The 21549-nt window shown below is 37.7% G+C and overlaps 1 protein-coding gene across 1 annotated transcript in view; it reads left to right on the plus strand.

The window, feature by feature from the left end:
* The window catches only part of LOC139738687 (protein Churchill-like), a 62970-nt gene extending 43133 nt beyond the window's left edge, over window positions 1–19837 (plus strand). Inside the window, exons 2-4 of the mRNA XM_071649322.1 lie at window positions 16478–16616; window positions 18447–18517; window positions 19468–19837. Of these exons, the coding sequence (XP_071505423.1) occupies window positions 16478–16616; window positions 18447–18517; window positions 19468–19560 (303 nt within the window). The 3' untranslated portion in view covers window positions 19561–19837. The remainder of the gene's footprint in view (window positions 1–16477; window positions 16617–18446; window positions 18518–19467) is intronic.
* The last annotated feature ends 1712 nt before the right edge of the window (window positions 19838–21549 follow it).

The raw sequence follows: 21549 nt of genomic DNA on the forward strand, positions 1-21549 counted from the left end.
TTTTTGCCTCTGACCCCTCCCCGGCTATAACCCCATAGGCTTTGTACACCAAAATGACGGCTTATGACATTGCTCTTGAAATTATGAATTCTACGGAACTGAAACAACTTTTCATCGTATGAAATCGATTAGAATGTGTGAAGGAGATATCAGACTACAACTTATATAGGTTTATCTTGACATCAATTTAGTTATCTTCAAAGCGGAACGCTTTTTTTGCCTCTGACCCCTCCCCGGCTATAACCCCATAGGCTTTGTACACCAAAATGACGGCTTATGATATTCCCCTTGAAATAATGAATTCTACGGCCCTGAAACAACTTTTCATCTTATGAAATCGATTAGAATGTGTGAAGGAGATATCAGAATACAACTTCTATAGGTTTATCTTGACATCAATTTAGTTATCTTCAAAGTGGAACGCTTTTTTGCCTCTGACCCCTCCCCGGCTATAACCCCATAGGCTTTGTACACGAAAATGACGGCTTATGACATTGCCCTTGAAATTATGAATTCTACGGACCTGAAACAACTTTTCGTCTTATGAAATCGATTAGAATGTGTGAAGGAGATATCAGACTACAACTTCTATAGGTTTATCTTGACATCAATTTACTTATCTTCAAAGCGGAACGCTTTTTTTGCCTCTGACCCCTCCCCCGTTAAAACCCCATAGGCTTTGTACACCAAAATGACGGCTTATGACATTGCCCTTGAAATTATGAATTCTACGGACCTGAAACAACTTTTCGTCTTATGAAATCGATTAGAATGTGTGAAGGAGATATCAGACTACAACTTCTATAGGTTTACCTTGACATCAATTATTTAGTTATCTTCAATGCGGAACGCTTTTTTTGCCTCTGACCCCTCCCCGGCTATAACCCCTTAGGCTTTGTACACCAAAATGACGGCTCATGAAATTGCTCTTGAAATTATGAATTCTACGGACCTGAAACAACTTTTCATCTTATGAAATTGATTAGAATGTGTGAAGGAGATATCAGACTACAACTTCTATAGGTTTACCTTGACCTCAATTTAGTTGTCTTCAAAGCGGAACGCTTTTTTTGCCTCTGACCCCTCCCCGGCTATAACCCGATAGGCTTTGTACACCAAAATGACGGCTTATGAAATTGCTCTTGAAATTATGAATTCTACGGACCTGAAACAACTTTTCATCTTATGAAATCGATTAGAATGTGTGAAGGAGATATCAGAATACAACTTCTATAGGTTTATCTTCACATCAATTTAGTTATCTTCAAAGCGGAACGCTTTTTTTGCCTCTGACCCCTCCCCGGCTATAACCCCATAGGCTTTGTACACGAAAATTACGGCTTATGACATTGCCCTTGAAATTATGAATTCTACGGACCTGAAAAAACTTTTCGTCTTATGAAATCGATTAGAATGTGTGAAGGAGATATCAGACTACAACTTCTATAGGTTTAACTTCACATCAATTTAGTTATCTTCAAAGCGGAAAGCTTTTTTTGCCTCTGATCCGTCCCCCGTTACAACCCCTTAGGCTTTGTACACCAAAATGACGGCTTATGACATTGCTCTTGAAATTATGAATTCTACGGACCTGAAACAACTTTTCATCTTATGAAATCGATTAGAATGTGTGAAGGAGATATCAGACTACAACTTCTATAGGTTTATCTTGACATCAATTTACTTATCTTCAAAGCGGAACGCTTTTTTTTCCTCTGACCCCTCCCCAGCTATAACCCCATAGGCTTTGTACACCAAAATGACGGCTTATGACATTGCCCTTGAAATTATGAATTCTACAGACCTGAAACAACTTTACGTCTTATGAAATCGATTAGAATGTGTGAAGGAGATATCAGAACACAACTTCTATAGGTTTATCTTGACATCAATTTAGTTATCTTCAAAGCGGAACGCTTTTTTTGCCTCTGACCCCTCCCCGGCTATAACCTCATAGGCTTTGTACACCAAAATGACGGCTTATGACATTGCTCTTGAAATTATGAATTCTACGGACCTGAAACAACTTTTCATCTTATGAAATCGATTAGAATGTGTGAAGGAGATATCAGAACACAACTTCTATAGGTTTACCTTGACCTCAATTTAGTTGTCTTCAAAGCGGAACGCTTTTTTTGCCTCTGACCCCTCCCCGGCTATAACCCCATAGGCTTTGTACACCAAAATGACGGCTTATGACATTGCTCTTGAAATTATGAATTCTACGGACCTGAAACAACTTTTCATCGTATGAAATCGATTAGAATGTGTGAAGGAGATATCAGACTACAACTTCTATAGGTTTATCTTGACATCAATTTACTTATCTTCAAAGCGGAACGCTTTTTTTTTCCTCTGACCCCTCCCCCGTTACAACCCCTTAGGCTTTGTACACCAAAATGACGGCTTATGACATTGCCCTTGAAATTATGAATTCTACGGACCTGAAACAACTTTTCATCTTATGAAATTGATTAGAATGTGTGAAGGAGATATCAGACTACAACTTCTATAGGTTTATCTTGACATCAATTTAGTTATCTTCAAAGCGGAACGCTTTTTTTGCCTCTGACCCCTCCCCCGTTAAAACCCCATAGGCTTTGTACACGAAAATGACGGCTTATGACATTGCCCTTGAAATTATGAAATCTACGGACCTGAAACAACTTTTCGTCTTATGAAATCGATTAGAATGTGTGAAGGAGATATCAGACTACAACTTCTATAGGTTTAACTTGACATCAATTTGCTTATCTTCAAAGCGGAACGCTTTTTTTGCCTCTGACCCCTCCCCCGTTACAACCCCATAGGCTTTGTACACCAAAATGACGGCTTATGACATTGCCCTTGAAATTATGAATTCTACGGACCTGAAACAACTTTTCATCTTTTGAAATCGATTAGAATGTGTGAAGGAGATATGAGACTACAACTTCTATAGGTTTATCTTGACATCAATTTAGTTATCTTCAATGCGGAACGCTTTTTTTGCCTCTGACCCCTTCCCGGCTATAACCCCTTAGGCTTTGTACACCAAAATGACGGCTTATGAAATTGCTCTTGAAATTATGAATTCTACGGACCTGAAACAACTTTTCATCTTATGAAATCGATTAGAATGTGTGAAGGAGATATCAGACTACAACTTCTATAGGTTTATCTTGACATCAATTTACTTATCTTCAAAGCGGAACGCTTTTTTTTCCTCTGACCCCTCCCCAGCTATAACCCCATAGGCTTTGTACACCAAAATGACGGCTTATGACATTGCCCTTGAAATTATGAATTCTACGGACCTGAAACAACTTTACGTCTTATGAAATCGATTAGAATGTGTGAAGGAGATATCAGAACACAACTTCTATAGGTTTATCTTGACATCAATTTAGTTATCTTCAAAGCGGAACGCTTTTTTTGCCTCTGACCCCTCCCCGGCTATAACCTCATAGGCTTTGTACACCAAAATGACGGCTTATGACATTGCTCTTGAAATTATGAATTCTACGGACCTGAAACAACTTTTCATCTTATGAAATTGATTAGAATGTGTGAAGGAGATATCAGACTACAACTTCTATAGGTTTACCTTGACCTCAATTTAGTTGTCTTCAAAGCGGAACGCTTTTTTTTGCCTCTGACCCCTCCCCGGCTATAACCCCAAAGGCTTTGTACACCAAAATGACGGCTCATGAAATTGCTCTTGAAATTATGAATTCTACGGACCTGAAACAACTTTTCATCGTATGAAATCAATTAGAATGTGTGAAGGAGATATCAGACTACAACTTCTATAGGTTTATCTTGACATCAATTTAGTTATCTTCAAAGCGGAACGCTTTTTTTGCCTCTGACCCCTCCCCGGCTATAACCCCATAGGCTTTGTACACCAAAATGACGGCTTATGACATTCCCCTTGAAATTATGAATTCTACGGCCCTGAAACAACTTTTCATCTTATGAAATCGATTAGAATGTGTGAAGGAGATATCAGAATACAACTTCTATAGGTTTATCTTGACATCAATTTCGTTATCTTCAAAGCGGAACGCTTTTTTTGCCTCTGACCCCTCCCCGGCTATAACCCCATAGGCTTTGTACACGAAAATTACGGCTTATGACATTGCCCTTGAAATTATGAATTCTACGGACCTGAAAAAACTTTTCGTCTTATGAAATCGATTAGAATGTGTGAAGGAGATATCAGACAACAACTTCTATAGGTTTAACTTCACATCAATTTAGTTATCTTCAAAGCGGAAAGCTTTTTTTTGCCTCTGATCCGTCCCCCGTTACAACCCCTTAGGCTTTGTACACCAAAATGACGGCTTATGACATTGCTCTTGAAATTATGAATTCTACGGACCTGAAACAACTTTTCATCTTATGAAATCGATTAGAATGTGTGAAGGAGATATCAGACTACAACTTCTATAGGTTTATCTTGACATCAATTTACTTATCTTCAAAGCGGAACGCTTTTTTTTCCTCTGACCCCTCCCCAGCTATAACCCCATAGGCTTTGTACACCAAAATGACGGCTTATGACATTGCCCTTGAAATTATGAATTCTACGGACCTGAAACAACTTTACGTCTTATGAAATCGATTAGAATGTGTGAAGGAGATATCAGAACACAACTTCTATAGGTTTATCTTGACATCAATTTAGTTATCTTCAAAGCGGAACGCTTTTTTTGCCTCTGACCCCTCCCCGGGTATAACCTCATAGGCTTTGTACACCAAAATGACGGCTTATGACATTGCTCTTGAAATTATGAATTCTACGGACCTGAAACAACTTTTCATCTCATGAAATCGATTAGAATGTGTGAAGGAGATATCAGACTACAACTTCTATATGTTTATCTTGACATCAATTTAGTTATCTTCAAAGCGGAACGCTTTTTTTTTCCTCTGACCCCTCCCCCGTTACAACCCCTTAGGCTTTGTACACCAAAATGACGGCTTATGACATTGCCCTTGAAATTATGAATTCTACGGACCTGAAACAACTTTTCATCTTATGAAATTGATTAGAATGTGTGAAGGAGATATCAGAATACAACTTCTATAGGTTTATCTTGACATCAATTTAGTTATCTTCAAAGCGGAACGCTTTTTTTGCCTCTGACCCCTCCCCCGTTAAAACCCCATAGGCTTTGTACACGAAAATGACGGCTTATGACATTGCCCTTGAAATTATGAAATCTACGGACCTGAAACAACTTTTCGTCTTATGAAATCGATTAGAATGTGTGAAGGAGATATCAGACTACAACTTCTATAGGTTTAACTTGACATCAATTTGCTTATCTTCAAAGCGGAACGCTTTTTTTGCCTCTGACCCCTCCCCCGTTACAACCCCATAGGCTTTGTACACCAAAATGACGGCTTATGACATTGCCCTTGAAATTATGAATTCTACGGACCTGAAACAACTTTTCATCTTTTGAAATCGATTAGAATGTGTGAAGGAGATATCAGACTACAACTTCTATAGGTTTATCTTGACATCAATTTAGTTATCTTCAATGCGGAACGCTTTTTTTGCCTCTGACCCCTTCCCGGCTATAACCCCTTAGGCTTTGTACACCAAAATGACGGCTTATGAAATTGCTCTTGAAATTATGAATTCTACGGACCTGAAACAACTTTTCATCTTATGAAATTGATTAGAATGTGTGAAGGAGATATCAGACTACAACTTCTATAGGTTTACCTTGACCTCAATTTAGTTGTCTTCAAAGCGGAACGCTTTTTTTGCCTCTGACCCCTCCCCGGCTATAACCCCATAGGCTTTGTACACCAAAATGACGGCTTATGAAATTGCTCTTGAAATTATGAATTCTACGGACCTGAAATAACTTTTCATCGTATGAAATCAATTAGAATGTGTGAAGGAGATATCAGACTACAACTTCTATAGGTTTATCTTGACATCAATTTAGTTATCTTCAAAGCGGAACGCTTTTTTTGCCTCTGACCCCTCCCCGGCTATAACCCCATAGGCTTTGTACACCAAAATGACGGCTTATGACATTCCCCTTGAAATTATGAATTCTACGGCCCTGAAACAACTTTTCATCTTATGAAATCGATTAGAATGTGTGAAGGAGATATCAGAATACAACTTCTATAGGTTTATCTTGACATCAATTTAGTTATCTTCAAAGCGGAACGCTTTTTTTGCCTCTGACCCCTCCCCGGCTATAACCCCATAGGCTTTGTACACGAAAATGACGGCTTATGACATTGCCCTTGAAATTATGAATTCTACGGACCTGAAAAAACTTTCCGTCTTATGAAATCGATTAGAATGTGTGAAGGAGATATCAGACTACAACTTCTATAGGTTTAACTTCACATCAATTTAGTTATCTTCAAAGCGGAAAGCTTTTTTTTTTGCCTCTGATCCGTCCCCCGTTACAACCCCATAGGCTTTGTACACGAAAATGACGGCTTATGACATTGCTCTTGAAATTATGAATTCTACGGACCTGAAACAACTTTTCATCTTATGAAATCGATTAGAATGTGTGAAGGAGATATCAGACTACAACTTCTATAGGTTTATCTTGACATCAATTTACTTATCTTCAAAGCGGAACGCTTTTTTTTTCCTCTGACCCCTCCCCAGCTATAACCTCATAGGCTTTGTACACCAAAATGACGGCTTATGACATTGCCCTTGAAATTATGAATTCTACGGACCTGAAACAACTTTACGTCTGATGAAATCGATTAGAATGTGTGAAGGAGATATCAGAACACAACTTCTATAGGTTTATCTTGACATCAATTTAGTTATCTTCAAAGCGGAACGCTTTTTTTGCCTCTGACCCCTCCCCGGCTATAACCTCATAGGCTTTGTACACCAAAATGACGGCTTATGACATTGCTCTTGAAATTATGAATTCTACGGACCTGAAACAACTTGTCATCTCATGAAATCGATTAGAATGTGTGAAGGAGATATCAGACTACAACTTCTATATGTTTATCTTGACATCAATTTAGTTATCTTCAAAGCGGAACGCTTTTTTTTTCCTCTGACCCCTCCCCCGTTACAACCCCATAGGCTTTGTACACCAAAATGACGGCTTATGACATTGCCCTTGAAATTATGAATTCTACGGACCTGAAACAACTTTTCATCCTATGAAATTGATTAGAATGTGTGAAGGAGATATCCGACTACAACTTCTATAGGTTTATCTTGACATCAATTTAGTTATCTTCAAAGCGGAACGCTTTTTTTGCCTCTGACCCCTCCCCCGTTAAAACCCCATAGGCTTTGTACACGAAAATGACGGCTTATGACATTGCCCTTGAAATTATGAAATCTACGGACCTGAAACAACTTTTCGTCTTATGAAATCGATTAGAATGTGTGAAGGAGATATCAGACTACAACTTCTATAGGTTTAACTTGACATCAATTTAGTTATCTTCAAAGCGGAAAGCTTTTTTTTTTGCCTCTGACCCCTCCCCCGTTACAACCCCATAGGCTTTGTACACGAAAATGACGGCTTATGACATTGCTCTTGAAATTATGAATTCTACGAACCTGAAACAACTTTTCATCTTATGAAATCGATTAGAATGTGTGAAGGAGATATCAGACTACAACTTCTATAGGTTTACCTTGACATCAATTTAGTTATCTTCAATGCGGAACGCTTTTTTTGCCTCTGACCCCTCCCCGGCTATAACCCCTTAGGCTTTGTACACCAAAATGACGGCTTATGAAATTGCTCTTGAAATTATGAATTCTACGGACCTGAAACAACTTTTCGTCGTATGAAATCGATTAGAATGTGTGAAAGAGATATCAGACTACAACTTCTATAGGTTTATCTTGACATCAATTTAGTTATCTTCAAAGCGGAACGCTTTTTTTTGCCTCTGACCCCTCCCCCGTTACAACCCCATAGGCTTTGTACACCAAAATGACGGCTTATGACATTGCCCTTGAAATTATGAATTCTACGGACCTGAAACAACTTTACGTCTGATGAAATCGATTAGAATGTGTGAAGGAGATATCAGAACACAACTTCTATAGGTTTATCTTGACATCAATTTAGTTATCTTCAAAGTGGAACGCTTTTTTTGCCTCTGACCCCTCCCCGGGTATAACCTCATAGGCTTTGTACACCAAAATGACGGCTTATGACATTGCTCTTGAAATTATGAATTCTACGGACCTGAAACAACTTTTCATCGTATGAAATCGATTAGAATGTGTGAAGGAGATATCAGACTACAACTTCTATAGGTTTATCTTGACATCAATTTAGTTATTTTCAAAGCGGAACGCTTTTTTTGCCTCTGACCCCTCCCCCGTTAAAACCCCATAGGCTTTGTACACCAAAATGACGGCTTATGACATTGCCCTTGAAATTATGAATTCTACGGACCTGAAACAACTTCTCGTCTTATGAAATCGATTAGAATGTGTGAAGGAAATATCAGACTACAACTTTTATTGGTTTACCTTGACATCAATTTAGTTATCTTCAAAGCGGAACGCTTTTTTTGCCTCTGACCCCTCCCCGGCTATAACATCATAGGCTTTGTACACCAAAATGACGGCTTATGACATTGCTCTTGAAATTATGAATTCTACGGACCTGAAACAACTTTTCATCTTATGAAATCGATTAGAATGTGTGAAGGAGATATCAGACTACAACTTCTATAGGTTTATCTTGACATCAATTTAGTTATCTTCAAAGCGGAACGCTTTTTTTGCCTCTGACCCCTCCCCGGCTATAACCCCATAGGCTTTGTACACCAAAATGACGGCTTATCACATTGCTCTTGAAAATATGAATTCTACGGACCTGAAACAACTTTTCATCTTATGAAAGCGATTAGAATGTGTGAAGGAGATATCAGACTACAACTTCCATAGGTTTATCTTGACATCAATTTAGTTATCTTCAAAGCGGAACGCTTTTTTTGCCTCTGACCCCTCCCCCGTTACAACCCCATAGTCTTTGTACACCAAAATGACGGCTTATGACATTGCCCTTGAAATTATTGATGAGTTTTCTTTTTGTTTTCTTTGCTGATGAACTATGCAGTGTCCGGGAATGCGATCTATTACTTTTTCATTGATGGTTCAATACAACAACTTATTAAATACTAACGCCATACACAACTCCTCTGGTAATCCATGAAAATTCGTAGCACTCGAATTTTTTTTTTATATGTTTTTTTTTCTTTTCTTCCTTTACAGAATATGCATGATAAATGTTTATGTGTAAGCCACGCGTCAATAGTCTAAATACAGTCTGAATGCGTAATACATGCGTGTCGTTGTACATCCTTCTGTGATATATAAAAAGAAACTCTGTCTGTATGTGTCAATAACACTTATAACATTCATTTGAATAAATTTATCATGATTACGCTTTACTAAACATTTTGTAATCCTGAAGTAGCAAACCTCCAATTCCTCCTGAATTAAAAAAAAAAAATAAATGAAAGCATAATGAGTGAAAAGCAAAGCCCAACAACCACTGCCAAACGTTATGTCTTGACATGCAACGGACAGAGATAGAGAGGGAGTGTATGTGTGTGTGTGTGTGTGTAATTTTCACACGTTTTCCGAGGTTTTCATTGTTTGGCGCAGTACTTGTCATCAGCCTTTCACCTGCCTTCCATTATTTTATTGTCTTCTCTGATTATACTGCTATCATCTTGCTTTAGTTTCATTTGTTTTGTTTATTTGTTCGATGCACCTGCGCAAGTTATCTATCGCAACAGTCGGTAAAAATCATTCATCCCGACAAATGGTACAGGGTCTACTCTCCATGCACATCATAGTTCTCCATTGATAAACCATATCCTGAGTGATGGCTAGTCTTTTACAGCTGACATCACATTTGATATTTCTAGAATTGACTGACGAATTATTCTGAAGGGAGTCAATATTCCTGTTTGTTTTTGTTCTTTACTTTGTATTCGTGTGACAATAGTTAGTGACATCGGTCTATGCGAGAAAGATGACGGAGCTTATGGTCGTCTTGTTTTTAATAACGAAAAGTGTTCCCATACTGGCCATATTTCAATTTTTGTTCACGACCGTACGCAAAAGAAAAAAACACACTTCATATTCTTTGTTGAAAATAATCATTATTATCATTACCAATTTTGTTGTGAAGCTTAAGTAAGAAAAGACAGCTGTGTTTTACATAATTGGTTGGATGAAGTGAGAGGTTGCTTAAAACCAAAGTACAAATTTAAGTATTTTGACTCTATATGTATCTATCAGCCTTGGAGATCGAGAGCTTGTAGGCCCTACATAATTTGAAATCGCAAGTGGGGATGCAAAGCTAAACATGTATAATTATGTAAGTCCCATTTATCATGTACAATTGTACCAGAGTACACGTGCCATCCTCTGTTCTCCTACATGCGTCCATGTGAGGTATATTGTGCTAACAGCAGACTAAACAGCCAGAAATAAAAAAATGACAGTTCAGTCAAAGTGTTTCATACAGTATGTTCAAGTTACGTTGTTCGGCGATTATATGTTAAGACATAGCCGTCATGAGTCTGCATGTCATGTCATTTGTGTGGAAAAGGTAAGTTTTTTCTCATAAGAGGATCTGTTGGGTTTTTTTCATGAAAACATAATTACGATATTATCATCCTGTGCCAAGAAAATGTGTTTTGTGCTAATTCGACTGATAAAAAAATAAATTAAAAAAAACCTTGCCATCGAAAGTTGCTCTTTCCCGCATTAATATTTTACTTATCTCTGTGTGGGTGCACGCTCATTATTTTGTGTATATACGATGTAATCATGTGCGTATGTGCTTGTGTGTGTCGGTTGGTACATGAGAACCAGAGATCGTACACAGATTTCCATATTGTCTTGTCGTAATGAATACCGTTCATGATATGCTGGTACATTAATACACACACACACACACACACACACACACACACACACACACACACACACACACACATATATATATATATATATATATATATATATATATATTAATATGTATAATATATATATACAGACATTATGTATATATATATACATGTAATATGTGGGGGGTCCACACGTTTTTCTATTATATCTTTTAATGAATTTCTGTAAAGGCCTAGTAGGCCCTATATAGTGGGCAATTTTGAAATATTTTCTTCAGGTCTGGGTTTTCTGTTTTTGTTTTTGTTTTTCTTCGAAATATTTACAACGAAAAACCTAAAGCCATTATCATCATAGAGCACATCTCTATCCCATTTCTGTTATTCATTTCACTGATTGTGTCTACAAACATAAACCATATTATGCTCGTGTGGATGGACGCGAGTTTGCAGTTGCATGAACAGGCTCTGTGAATAACTACAGTGTATCAAATCCATGTCTAGGTGAGATATTGAGACTGGCAGAAGTGTTAACGATAATAACAGCCACGATCTTTCTACAAATCCATTACGTGCCATTGTCGTCAAACAATATTGTCTCGTTCTCACAAGCGAAGACTTATTTCTGTTTTTTAAATCAATTTCACTACCTTATATTTAAAACCTTATGAAGACGTTCTCCTGCATTTATGATTATAATGTATACACATCTTATATTCAAAACTTAATTCAAAGTATTATGGATTGTTCTATGTCTTTCATTTTCTTTCTCTCTCTCTCTCTCTCTCTCCCTCTTAATATGTTTCTCGTCCAATTTATCCATGAAATGAATTCATAAAACTATGCCGACACTTGGCTGGTTAATTTTTTTTTTAAATAACGTATTCACAATGACATGCAAAACAGAAACTTAGCTGATCCCATGGACATACTAGACGAAATATAAGAGTAGCTGTATTGGTAATTGCTGCCCTAAATTAGAATTAGACTTAATCGTAATATTGGCCGAAATGCACGCAGCATTCTATTCCCGCGTGCGCACTTTTGAACGATGAGGGCCGTCTTCGACTTTCTATTTCATATTCCAAATGAAAAATAGAACAATGGAAAATAGGGGTCGGTTTTGTACTTTCCTCTGTCTATTGAAACGCAAAGATGGAATTGCTTTTTGAACGTGTTGTGTTTTCAATTAAATGTAGAACATGGAAAAAATATAATTGAGGGGTTAAATTGCAGTTTGTATGTTCTATTTGAAAAAAAAAAAAGGTAGAGCAATTTTGGTCAATAATTTTTGCTTTCTACTCGAGTGAAAAGATTGAGTTATCTAAATATACCGCGCTTCGAACTGGAAACTAAACGAATTAACTTGTATCCACATGGAAATCAGACATTGCCATTACACAAGATGAAATTAGATTCTTCATAAAATGTGACCAAAACGGGTTTAGTTGACCAAACAATCATTACACAAACTGCCCATAAACCGAATGAAAAATAGGCTACTGAGCAAATAAAAATAAAACAAACTGGTAATACACCAATAATGTTACTGAGATGAAAAAGAAACAAACAAACAAGTTGACAAAATTGTAATTACTTCATCATCGTGTTAATTTCAAACAAACTTTGTCAGAAGCGTCTTTGTATCGTTTAGCAGAAAATGAGGGATATGTAAGCTATCTTCATTGAATACAGTGTACATGTACCTCAATTTCAATAAATATGGTATATTATAATTCGATAGGGGGGGGGGGGGGTTCATTTCTATAGCTCTCAGAGACGTTACCCGAAGACAGTGGGCTTTATATAAAGGACTATTGTCCCAGAACAACGAGTTATTTCTGACTTTTTATTGCTGCCAACTATTCATATATATTTTTTTCCAATCTTCACAAACGTCGTCCATTGTCAAGTCAAGTATTTCCTATCGAATTCGGACGGATATGGTGTCACATAAGAAGAACCATTTCTTCCAAGGGAACTTTTAAACAGTTACATGCAGATAAACTATCTCCACCTAATTTCTCCGCCGGCCCTTTATGCTTTCCCTGATTTCGTTCAAACATTGACAGAAAAATCTTGATATTCATGTCATAATCAACGGAAATTAGGGAATTTTCGAGATGCCATGTTAATTGTATAGGATTTGAAGGCATTATACCACTTGACAAGACAAAAATAAAAGTGTGTCTATAATATCTTCTTCTTCTTCTTCTTCTTCTTTGTCTTATAGCTCCCAAACTCAGTTCTGACGCTGAATGGCCGTCGTACATATTCGCCAATCTTTGCAAACTCATCTTTTAAGTATTTGATATTTCCACAGAATGAGGGGTTGACAAGATTTGAAGTTAGAACACAGGCATTATTTATTGATTTCTTTTGAGAACTCCCTTAAACAGGTTTCTTCCATTTTTGCTCTTATTTGAAGGAAAACTGTCAGGTACAGATTTGGCATTATAACACATCCTGCAAGTCCATCTGTTCTTTAGTAAAAAGGGATAGTGCTTATTGTTATAATGTTCTTTTTTAACCTTAAGATCTGTACATTCGACCTGCTAGCTAATACCCCAATAACATCTTTTCTTCATAATTAAGACACCATGTTTAATGAAAAACCGATTACCCGTTCTTGAGCTGTTGGGAGATTACTAGTAAGATTAGGTCTGTGGTCTCCGCATATTTGGTTTATAGATTAACGTAAAAAATAATTGCTCTTTCAGAACATATGAAAAAAAAATGACAAGGTTGGCACGTATTTTGAGTCCTGTGAGAGGACGATTTTTGTTAATTTTTACACATTTCAGGTACCGGTACTTGACCTTGGAACTCGAAATCATGACCCCCAAATTTTGCATCGAGTGAAAGAAAGATCACTATCATTGAATGTCAAGTTATGACCCCATACATGTCCTTTGATCTTTGACCTAATGACCCCCAACTGACCCTAAAATTAAATTGTTTCTTTCGCACTTGGGCCACATCATTAAGACACTTTACTAGTGCACATGGTGGAAATCCGACCACTAACTCTTGAGTTATTGGGAGATTAAGCACATTTTATGTACTTATGACCTCTGTGACATTTGACCTTTGACCTTAATTTTCGTGACTCCCTAAATAAAAATGGTTTCTTCCTCACTTCATTGTTAACACACCCTGAGAGTTTTGTGAAAAAAATGATCCGTTCTTAAGTTAGGCCCTATACTGCATGGGAGATTTAACTTTCTTAATCATTTTAAGATCCACTTGACCTTTGGCCTTCGCCCCCAAAGTGATATTTTTTTCTTACTTCATTGAGAACAAACCCTGGAAGTGTGGTGAAAATCGGTTCACAATTACCATTACGATCCGCCATAATCAAAACAGCCGCCATTTTCCTGTGGTTCTTGGCCGCTTAAAGCCACCATACATAGGCGATGTCGGCGGATTGTGCGCTCACTTCAGTAGGGAGTGCACGTATACCAGGCGAATGCGTGCGCGCCGATGATGCTCAGCGATCGACGAACGAGTCTCGGTACATCGCTGTTTTCTAGTGCATCTGACAATATTTGTGGTTGTAAATTCAATTTTGTACGCTGCATTTGATCTGTAATGACGGCGCTAGGAAGCTGAAACATGTAAGAATACCGTTAAACAATTTTTATGATCAAATTATATTGTTGTAGGGTCACAATTGTCTTGTGCCCCTAAACTCCAGGCGGGCTTTTAGTGACCTTATCACTTGTCAAACGGCGGTCCATACAGCAAGAGAAGCTCGCCAGCTGATCAGTGCGTGGTGGTTCATGGGATATCACCCTGGCATACGGCGAATGAGGTACCGATAATATAGGGCCGTAAAGTGCACAATTGCCTCACTATCCCTCTGATATGGGCTATATTTTTCTCGAGGATAGTTTTGAATTGGTTTACAACTTTACACTTGTTGTTGCTCTGACAGCTGCGTTTGGCAAGGCCAGTTCCAGTTGTTACAACTTGCATGCGACAATTACGAACAGAGAGGGACTTCACATGACTTGTGACGCAATATATACTGTATCTGGATCTGGGTTTTCTGACTTTCATGCTGTGGCCTCTGGAGTCTGGTTCTGGAGCTACCAATTGGAAAAATTTGTGTACATCTACCATCTACATGATCTAGGACTATACACTAGACTAGTGTAGGTGGTCAATCCCATTCATTTAACCTTATGCGGTGTACTAGAACCTCTGCTCTTTGTCTCCTGTATGCAAGAGTCTCCAAACCCAGGGCTTTCAGTCTGTCTGGTTACTCATCCTCAAATCCTACAAATCCTCATCTTTTTTTCTTTTTTTTTTGGACATTGGACAACATACCGAGTTGCAATATTCTAGTATGAGTGTGATGATAGACTTGTAGAGCTTGAGCTATCTTTCATTCAGGCTGGAAAAGGGTCTTTTCAAAATGGTGTTCCACCATGGCACATAAAGAGTTGAAGTCCGAAGCCAAAGCCTGACGGGTATGAAACACACAAAAATGATCCACAAAAGTTCTAACCTTGCGAAAATGTCTCTGACCTCCCCCTTTGCAAAAATATCTGCATGCGAAAATTACAGCCAGCCAACTATTGGACCTGCGTATCAATTCCTGTATCCAAAGTCTAGTCTCTAGACAGTGCAGGTGTAGGATCGGCCACAGCTCATACGTATACCAATGATGATCTGCCGATTGCAAACCTTCCCCAAAAGATAAGTTGCAAAATAGATCTACATTATAGATTGGGGGGGGGGGGGGGGGGGGAGGGGGGGGGGGGGGCTATATCCATCTTAGAGTATCATTTATTCATAAAGTTATGTTTAATCTTAGTTTCATGACATAAAAAGTGATAAGAGCAGTCCTAATTGAAAACAGATTTTGTTACGTACAAAATACTTTGTGCAAAATACTTTGTAAAGCTCTGTATAGTGACTGCCCCATGCATTTTATTAGCATATCCAGGGCTCGACACTAACGGTGGCCCGGTGGCCCGGGGCCACCAACAATGAAAGTCGGGCCACCAAATTTCCCAAAAGGGCAAATTTGGTGGCCCGCCTCGGGCCACCAAAATTTTTTGAAAAGTAGGGCCTATGTCAATAAATTCGTAACTTTTTTGCCCCGGAAATTAGCAGTTAAATTTGTTTAAAGGATGGATGAAAAGGACTGAATGAGTGCCTGAGAGTGAGTGTTGCAAGTTTGTATATTTATGAGTAGATATGTCCAACTTCTAATTCTTACTATCATAAAACTTAAATATTTGACTCATTAAAAAAAAGGACTTTTAATTTTTTTATTGTTTTGTTTTTTCGGGACACCAAATTTTTCTCTCGGACCACCAAAAATTTGAAATTTAGGATTTTGGTGGCCCCATCGGGCCACCAAACATAAAAGTTAGTGTCGAGCCATGGCATATCATACCTTTTATTGAGCACATTCCATGTGGAGTGATTGCAGTTTTTCAGTGATATATTGCATAGTAGTCAAGCATTCAGTGCAAGTAGGTTCTATGTGCTTCTCAAAAGATTTTGGGCATCTGCCAACAGGTGACATCTCTCTATCACAGCATTGTTGTCTGTGTTTTTCGTTTGACAGGGAAGAACATGTCTGGACAACGGGACGTACTGGATGAACTTTGAGCGGTGTGCGGAGTGTCGGAAACGAGAACCAATCAAAATCAGCCAGAGGAACACAGAGGTTAAGGATGATGGAGAAGAAGTCATCTCATATGACCGTATGTAACAGTGGGGATTGAAATACAGGCGACTCCCGTTAAAACAAAATCCTTGGGACCAGCAGTTTTCTTTCATGTATATTTAATGTATATCAAGATGTCTAGATGATAAGTTTAGTGAATTTTACTCCATTGTATCTGGTTTTTTATAACAGTGTTCACTGTACAGGAGTGCACTGTGGTAGCTAGCTTCTGAGTCTCCTGCATTCCACATTAACCTTCCATGTAAAGATGGAATTTGGTATAAAACGTCAATGCATCATAGCTTGGATCTTATCACCTTCGTCTATTAAATACAGAAATTATTGTCTTTTAACTTATTATATCTCTGGGTATTTTTTTGTTTTGTTTAATTCTTCAGGCAGTTTCCAAAGGCCTCTACTTGAAAATGAAAACTTTTTTTTTCACATTAGACATGTTCCAGTTAAACCTAAAATCAGAATCTGAGATACTCATGCCTAGAAGACACCATCTGACATGAGTCAAGTTCTCTTCGAGACTTCCTTTGGTCCTTGCCTAAACCTTGTGCTGCCATCGTAGAAATCTTCACCCCAAGTGAGAATGCAATGTTGATTGAACAAAGTTAAACAAATGCACCACTCACCAGATAAATGTGTGGAAATTTCAGTTATCAGAATTATTGATTAAATAGCATTTCAAGCAACACGTCCAATTAATGTCTCAAAACCACACCTGTCATCACAGGATTAAAAAAGCATTGTTTAGTAACCCTTCTCTTTGAGGCATACATAAATTATCACCGACTACTCGTCTCTCTGAGGCGCTGTGGTGGCTTTGACACCAAGGGCTCTCAATAAAAGTCACTGGTTCAAGTCTGTCAGCAGGTCAGCATATTTGCAGGGGCAGATCCAGGAATTCTGTAAAGGGGGGCACAACTATTTCTAGTGCCACTTCCGGGTTTCATTCACTTTTGTTCATTTTTTTTTTTTTTAACGAAAAATAAAGGGGGGGGGGGGGTGTACGCTGGTTGCGCCCCCCTCTGGATCCGCCGCTGTATTTGTGCCTCTAAGCAAAATCACTTTAAACCATTGCTAGGACTCGTGCACAGTGTTGATTAGCATGAAAGTGCTTAATAGCCATGTAAAATAAGTTAAAAAACATGCACAATTACCTCCTCCATTACACTGCCAAGGATACACTTACAACAAAGACATCTTTCAAGGCAGGTATTGACTCATTCAATCACACTCTTGTACGTGTGTGTTTGTGTGCAAAACAAATAGGGAGTTATCTTGTATTGAACACAAGGATATTGTTGTTCATGTGAATAAAAAAAAAAAATAATAACTTAATATAATTTGCCCCAGCCAGTTCTGATGTCAGATCAAACTTTATCATAAACATATCAAATAATATTATTTAAACCTACACTATTGAAGAATATGTCTCCATGAGGAAGCTCATGATAATTTTAATAGTGTCCATGGAGATGAATGACATTACATGTATCTTGTGACTCAAGAGGATGTGGCCACAGGACATCATGCATAAGCTTCTTTAATTCTTGTTCAGTGTAATTTCACTTGTTTATGTGTGTTCACTTTTTTCATGCCCTTAGAAATGCCAGTATTACAATTGTAAGTGCTACATAAATGTTTCCATAGTATATTTGTCTATAATAATGATAACAATGATAATAATAATAATAATACTAATAATAATTGTTACTATTATTATTATTATTATTATTATTATTATTATCATTATTATTATTATTATTATTATTATTATTATTATTATTATTATTATTATTATTTCATCATCATTATTATTATTACTATTGTGTGTTTCTTCTTCCTCACCTTACAGATGTTTGTACATATTGCAGTCACGTGATTGCAGAGCATGAACACATATTCATCATTGACGGTGATTATCAGGTGAGTCCGTCACATTGGATTGCATGCCACATTACAGTGGGAACTCAGTATAGAGGGGTCCTTTTTTCATCTTGTTAGGTACTCTGATATATCACTAGACAAAAGACAAGAACAAATAGACTTTTAAAAATATACATGTATATAATATATTCCAATTGGACCAAAGATGTGCTTGTTAAATCAAGCATTTTGTTATGTCAGATCACTCTGTTTCTAGTTTCCTCAGTATTTGCTGTTTCCTGTATGTTTATAACAGTTGAAGAAATCATGTCAGAGTACTTTTATAGATGGAACTAGTTTACTCTAAGCAATAAGTTAGAGAAAATTTGCAGGCAGTTGATCAAGTATTACAGTTAAAACTGTGTGTAGGGCATGTCTTCTATTTGACATGCTGTACAGGAAAACCTTATTTTTCATAGTGATGCTGCTGGGACCACCAACTTTACATTGTTCTAACCAGTACCTGGAAAACATACTGAAAAAAAAGACCAGGTAAATACAATTATGGAAAACATGGACCACCAAATTCACATCGTTAAAAGCAGTACCTCACTGTTTCTCTAAATTTGTTAAAATATTCAAGCAGCTCATCATCATGAGCTTCTGCTGTATAAATATCTTACATTTATAGTAGAGTTTCATACTTCTGATACACATGAGTGTCTTGCATTGAAATGTGGGCTACATTGCTAGGATTATTAGAATTTGCCTTGCTCTCACTAAAACGGTACACCAAAATGCTCTGGAGGCCATGTGTGGTTCTGCAAGAATTCATTGGCCATAGACCTGGTCAAATCTATGAATAGAGGTAAAGCTCTACTGCAAACAAGCCTTGGGTAGCAGTGGACTGAGGTGTGTACTGTACCAACCATCCAAGCCCTTTGACAAACCAACACAAAGTGATATGTGTGTCCTCCCCTCTTTTTTTCCCCTCCTTCCAACTTCCTCAGGAATATTCCATGAACTGCATGCTGTGTGGCATTGGAAATGACTTGGTCTGTATTCAGCCTGTGGATCCCAGGAAAGAACTCGGAATTTTCTAGAACAAACAAAACCTCCCGTTGTTCCTTTGTGAAAGGGCAATGACTTTTCCATTGACTCTTTCATCAGTAATGGCACCCTGTTCATGTACAGTGTCAATGGAAACTTAAGGCAGTATTGTCCAGAGGATCAAGAGGAACCCACTTCAATGTTTTTTTTCTTTCTTGTATCCTTCATCGTGGTTCCTCTCACCTTTCCACTGCAGTGTGAAAGTGTATCGATATACAGCTGACTAAAGCCATATTTCTGCAACACTACCGGTATCCTTTGATTTTTATGATGGTGAAAGTCCTTTGACCTGTTACAGTATCAGATTTCTTGTGTTAAGATCTGTGGGCACTTTTTTCCTCATGATCATTAACGTTCATTACACTTCTAGAAGTGGGCATCTTCTTACCTTACTTGTTGCAAGGACAAGAGAACCCATATACAGCTTGTGCAATTATGTGGGTTGACAGTTAATACTGAGATGCCAACTCACACTTTTTTTTTTTTGCAATCCTGTACCGTATGTCCCGTCAACAATTACAACGGGACCCTACACCAAAAATATTCCTTCTCAGCTCTCCGAGTACTGCACTGCTGTTTACAAGGTCGGCACCCCCTACAGTTAATACAATCTGTATTATTGAGAAAGCAAGGTGTACTTCCAAGTTTGAAACAGTTTGACAGTTTGACACAGACACTGTACCACACTACAAATTTTTGTAGCTCCTTGGGCTTGCAGTGTACCATACATATGTGACTGTGCATCACAAAACGAACAAAATGTCGCACACACTGATTTTGTTTGAGAACTGAAAATAGGTGAAATGGGTCGACCTAGCCGATCTTGACTTTTTCATATTTTCTGGAAGAGCAAGTCTTCTTCTACATTATGCTAAAATTTGGAATCATAAAACGGGCAGGAAAGTTGTTTTCTAGCAGTTTATCTCGAACATTTTTTGGCAGAATAGTGTGATTAAGTGTGTCTTTGGAGTCCTCTTTTCATTTCTTATAAAAATCTTGTACACACTCTCCACTTTCAAATCCTATAACTTTTGAAGGGATGACGCTACTGCTTTGAAAGTTGGCATTAATTAAGGACAGAGTGTGTTGATAAGGCATGCTCAATTTCAGTTTGATCTGATAATCCCTTCATTGTGTTACTCCAATGGTTTACATAATGTTTTTTGTCCCATTCATCGCACAGCCAGCATGGCTGTGCTTGAATAGACACTGTACTTTAGAGCCTCTTTTTTCAGTTCACACTTTTCCTGAGTGTGTGCTTTCTTTCCAATATTTAGATAGGTTAGGAGAGTCCATTTGATTTGAGTTAATATACATCATTTTAAAGCTTAAAGGGACTGTACAGTACTGGTTGAGGTAGAGATCCATGTTTTGAATATTCCTAAGTGAGATAATGAAAAGCCTTTTATGAAATATGAAAGAGCATGTAATTTTAAGAAGGATTCAACGTTTATTTGATGAAAATTGGTTTTCAAATGGCTGAGATAGCCACAAAAGTGATAATAATAAAAGGCGACATGCCACAACTTTATTAGGATGTCTTTGTTTCACCTTGTTTTTTAATATCTCAGCCATTTCAAAACCAATTTTCATCGAATAAAGTTTTGATACCCCTTAGAACTGCATGCTCTTTGACATCTCATAGAGTGGTTTCTGAATATCTCGCAAAATGTTAAAAGCTAAATCTACACCTCGACCAGAACTGTACACACCCTAGTCTGCTCTTTCAGAATATGCTCTTAACTAAAATTTTATGTCTGGCGACTTTTTGTTTGTTTTGTGGTGCAGGGTCACATATTGACTTTTTTTCAGTATGCTGTGACGCAGAAAAAGTGCCTTGAGTTGTGCATGTCAGGGAATAATCTTACATATTTTTACCACTGTTCTCTCATCACGTATTATCCCCTTCCATGTTTAATACCAGACAGTATTTGACACCTGTGTATAGTGAAAGGCCATGTAGCATGGGGCTTTATGGGGTA

Source organism: Diadema antillarum, unplaced genomic scaffold (assembly GCF_040938485.1).
Source record: "Diadema antillarum isolate AM-2024a unplaced genomic scaffold, OU_Dant_1.0 scf00000029, whole genome shotgun sequence".
NCBI lineage: Eukaryota > Metazoa > Echinodermata > Echinoidea > Diadematoida > Diadematidae > Diadema > Diadema antillarum.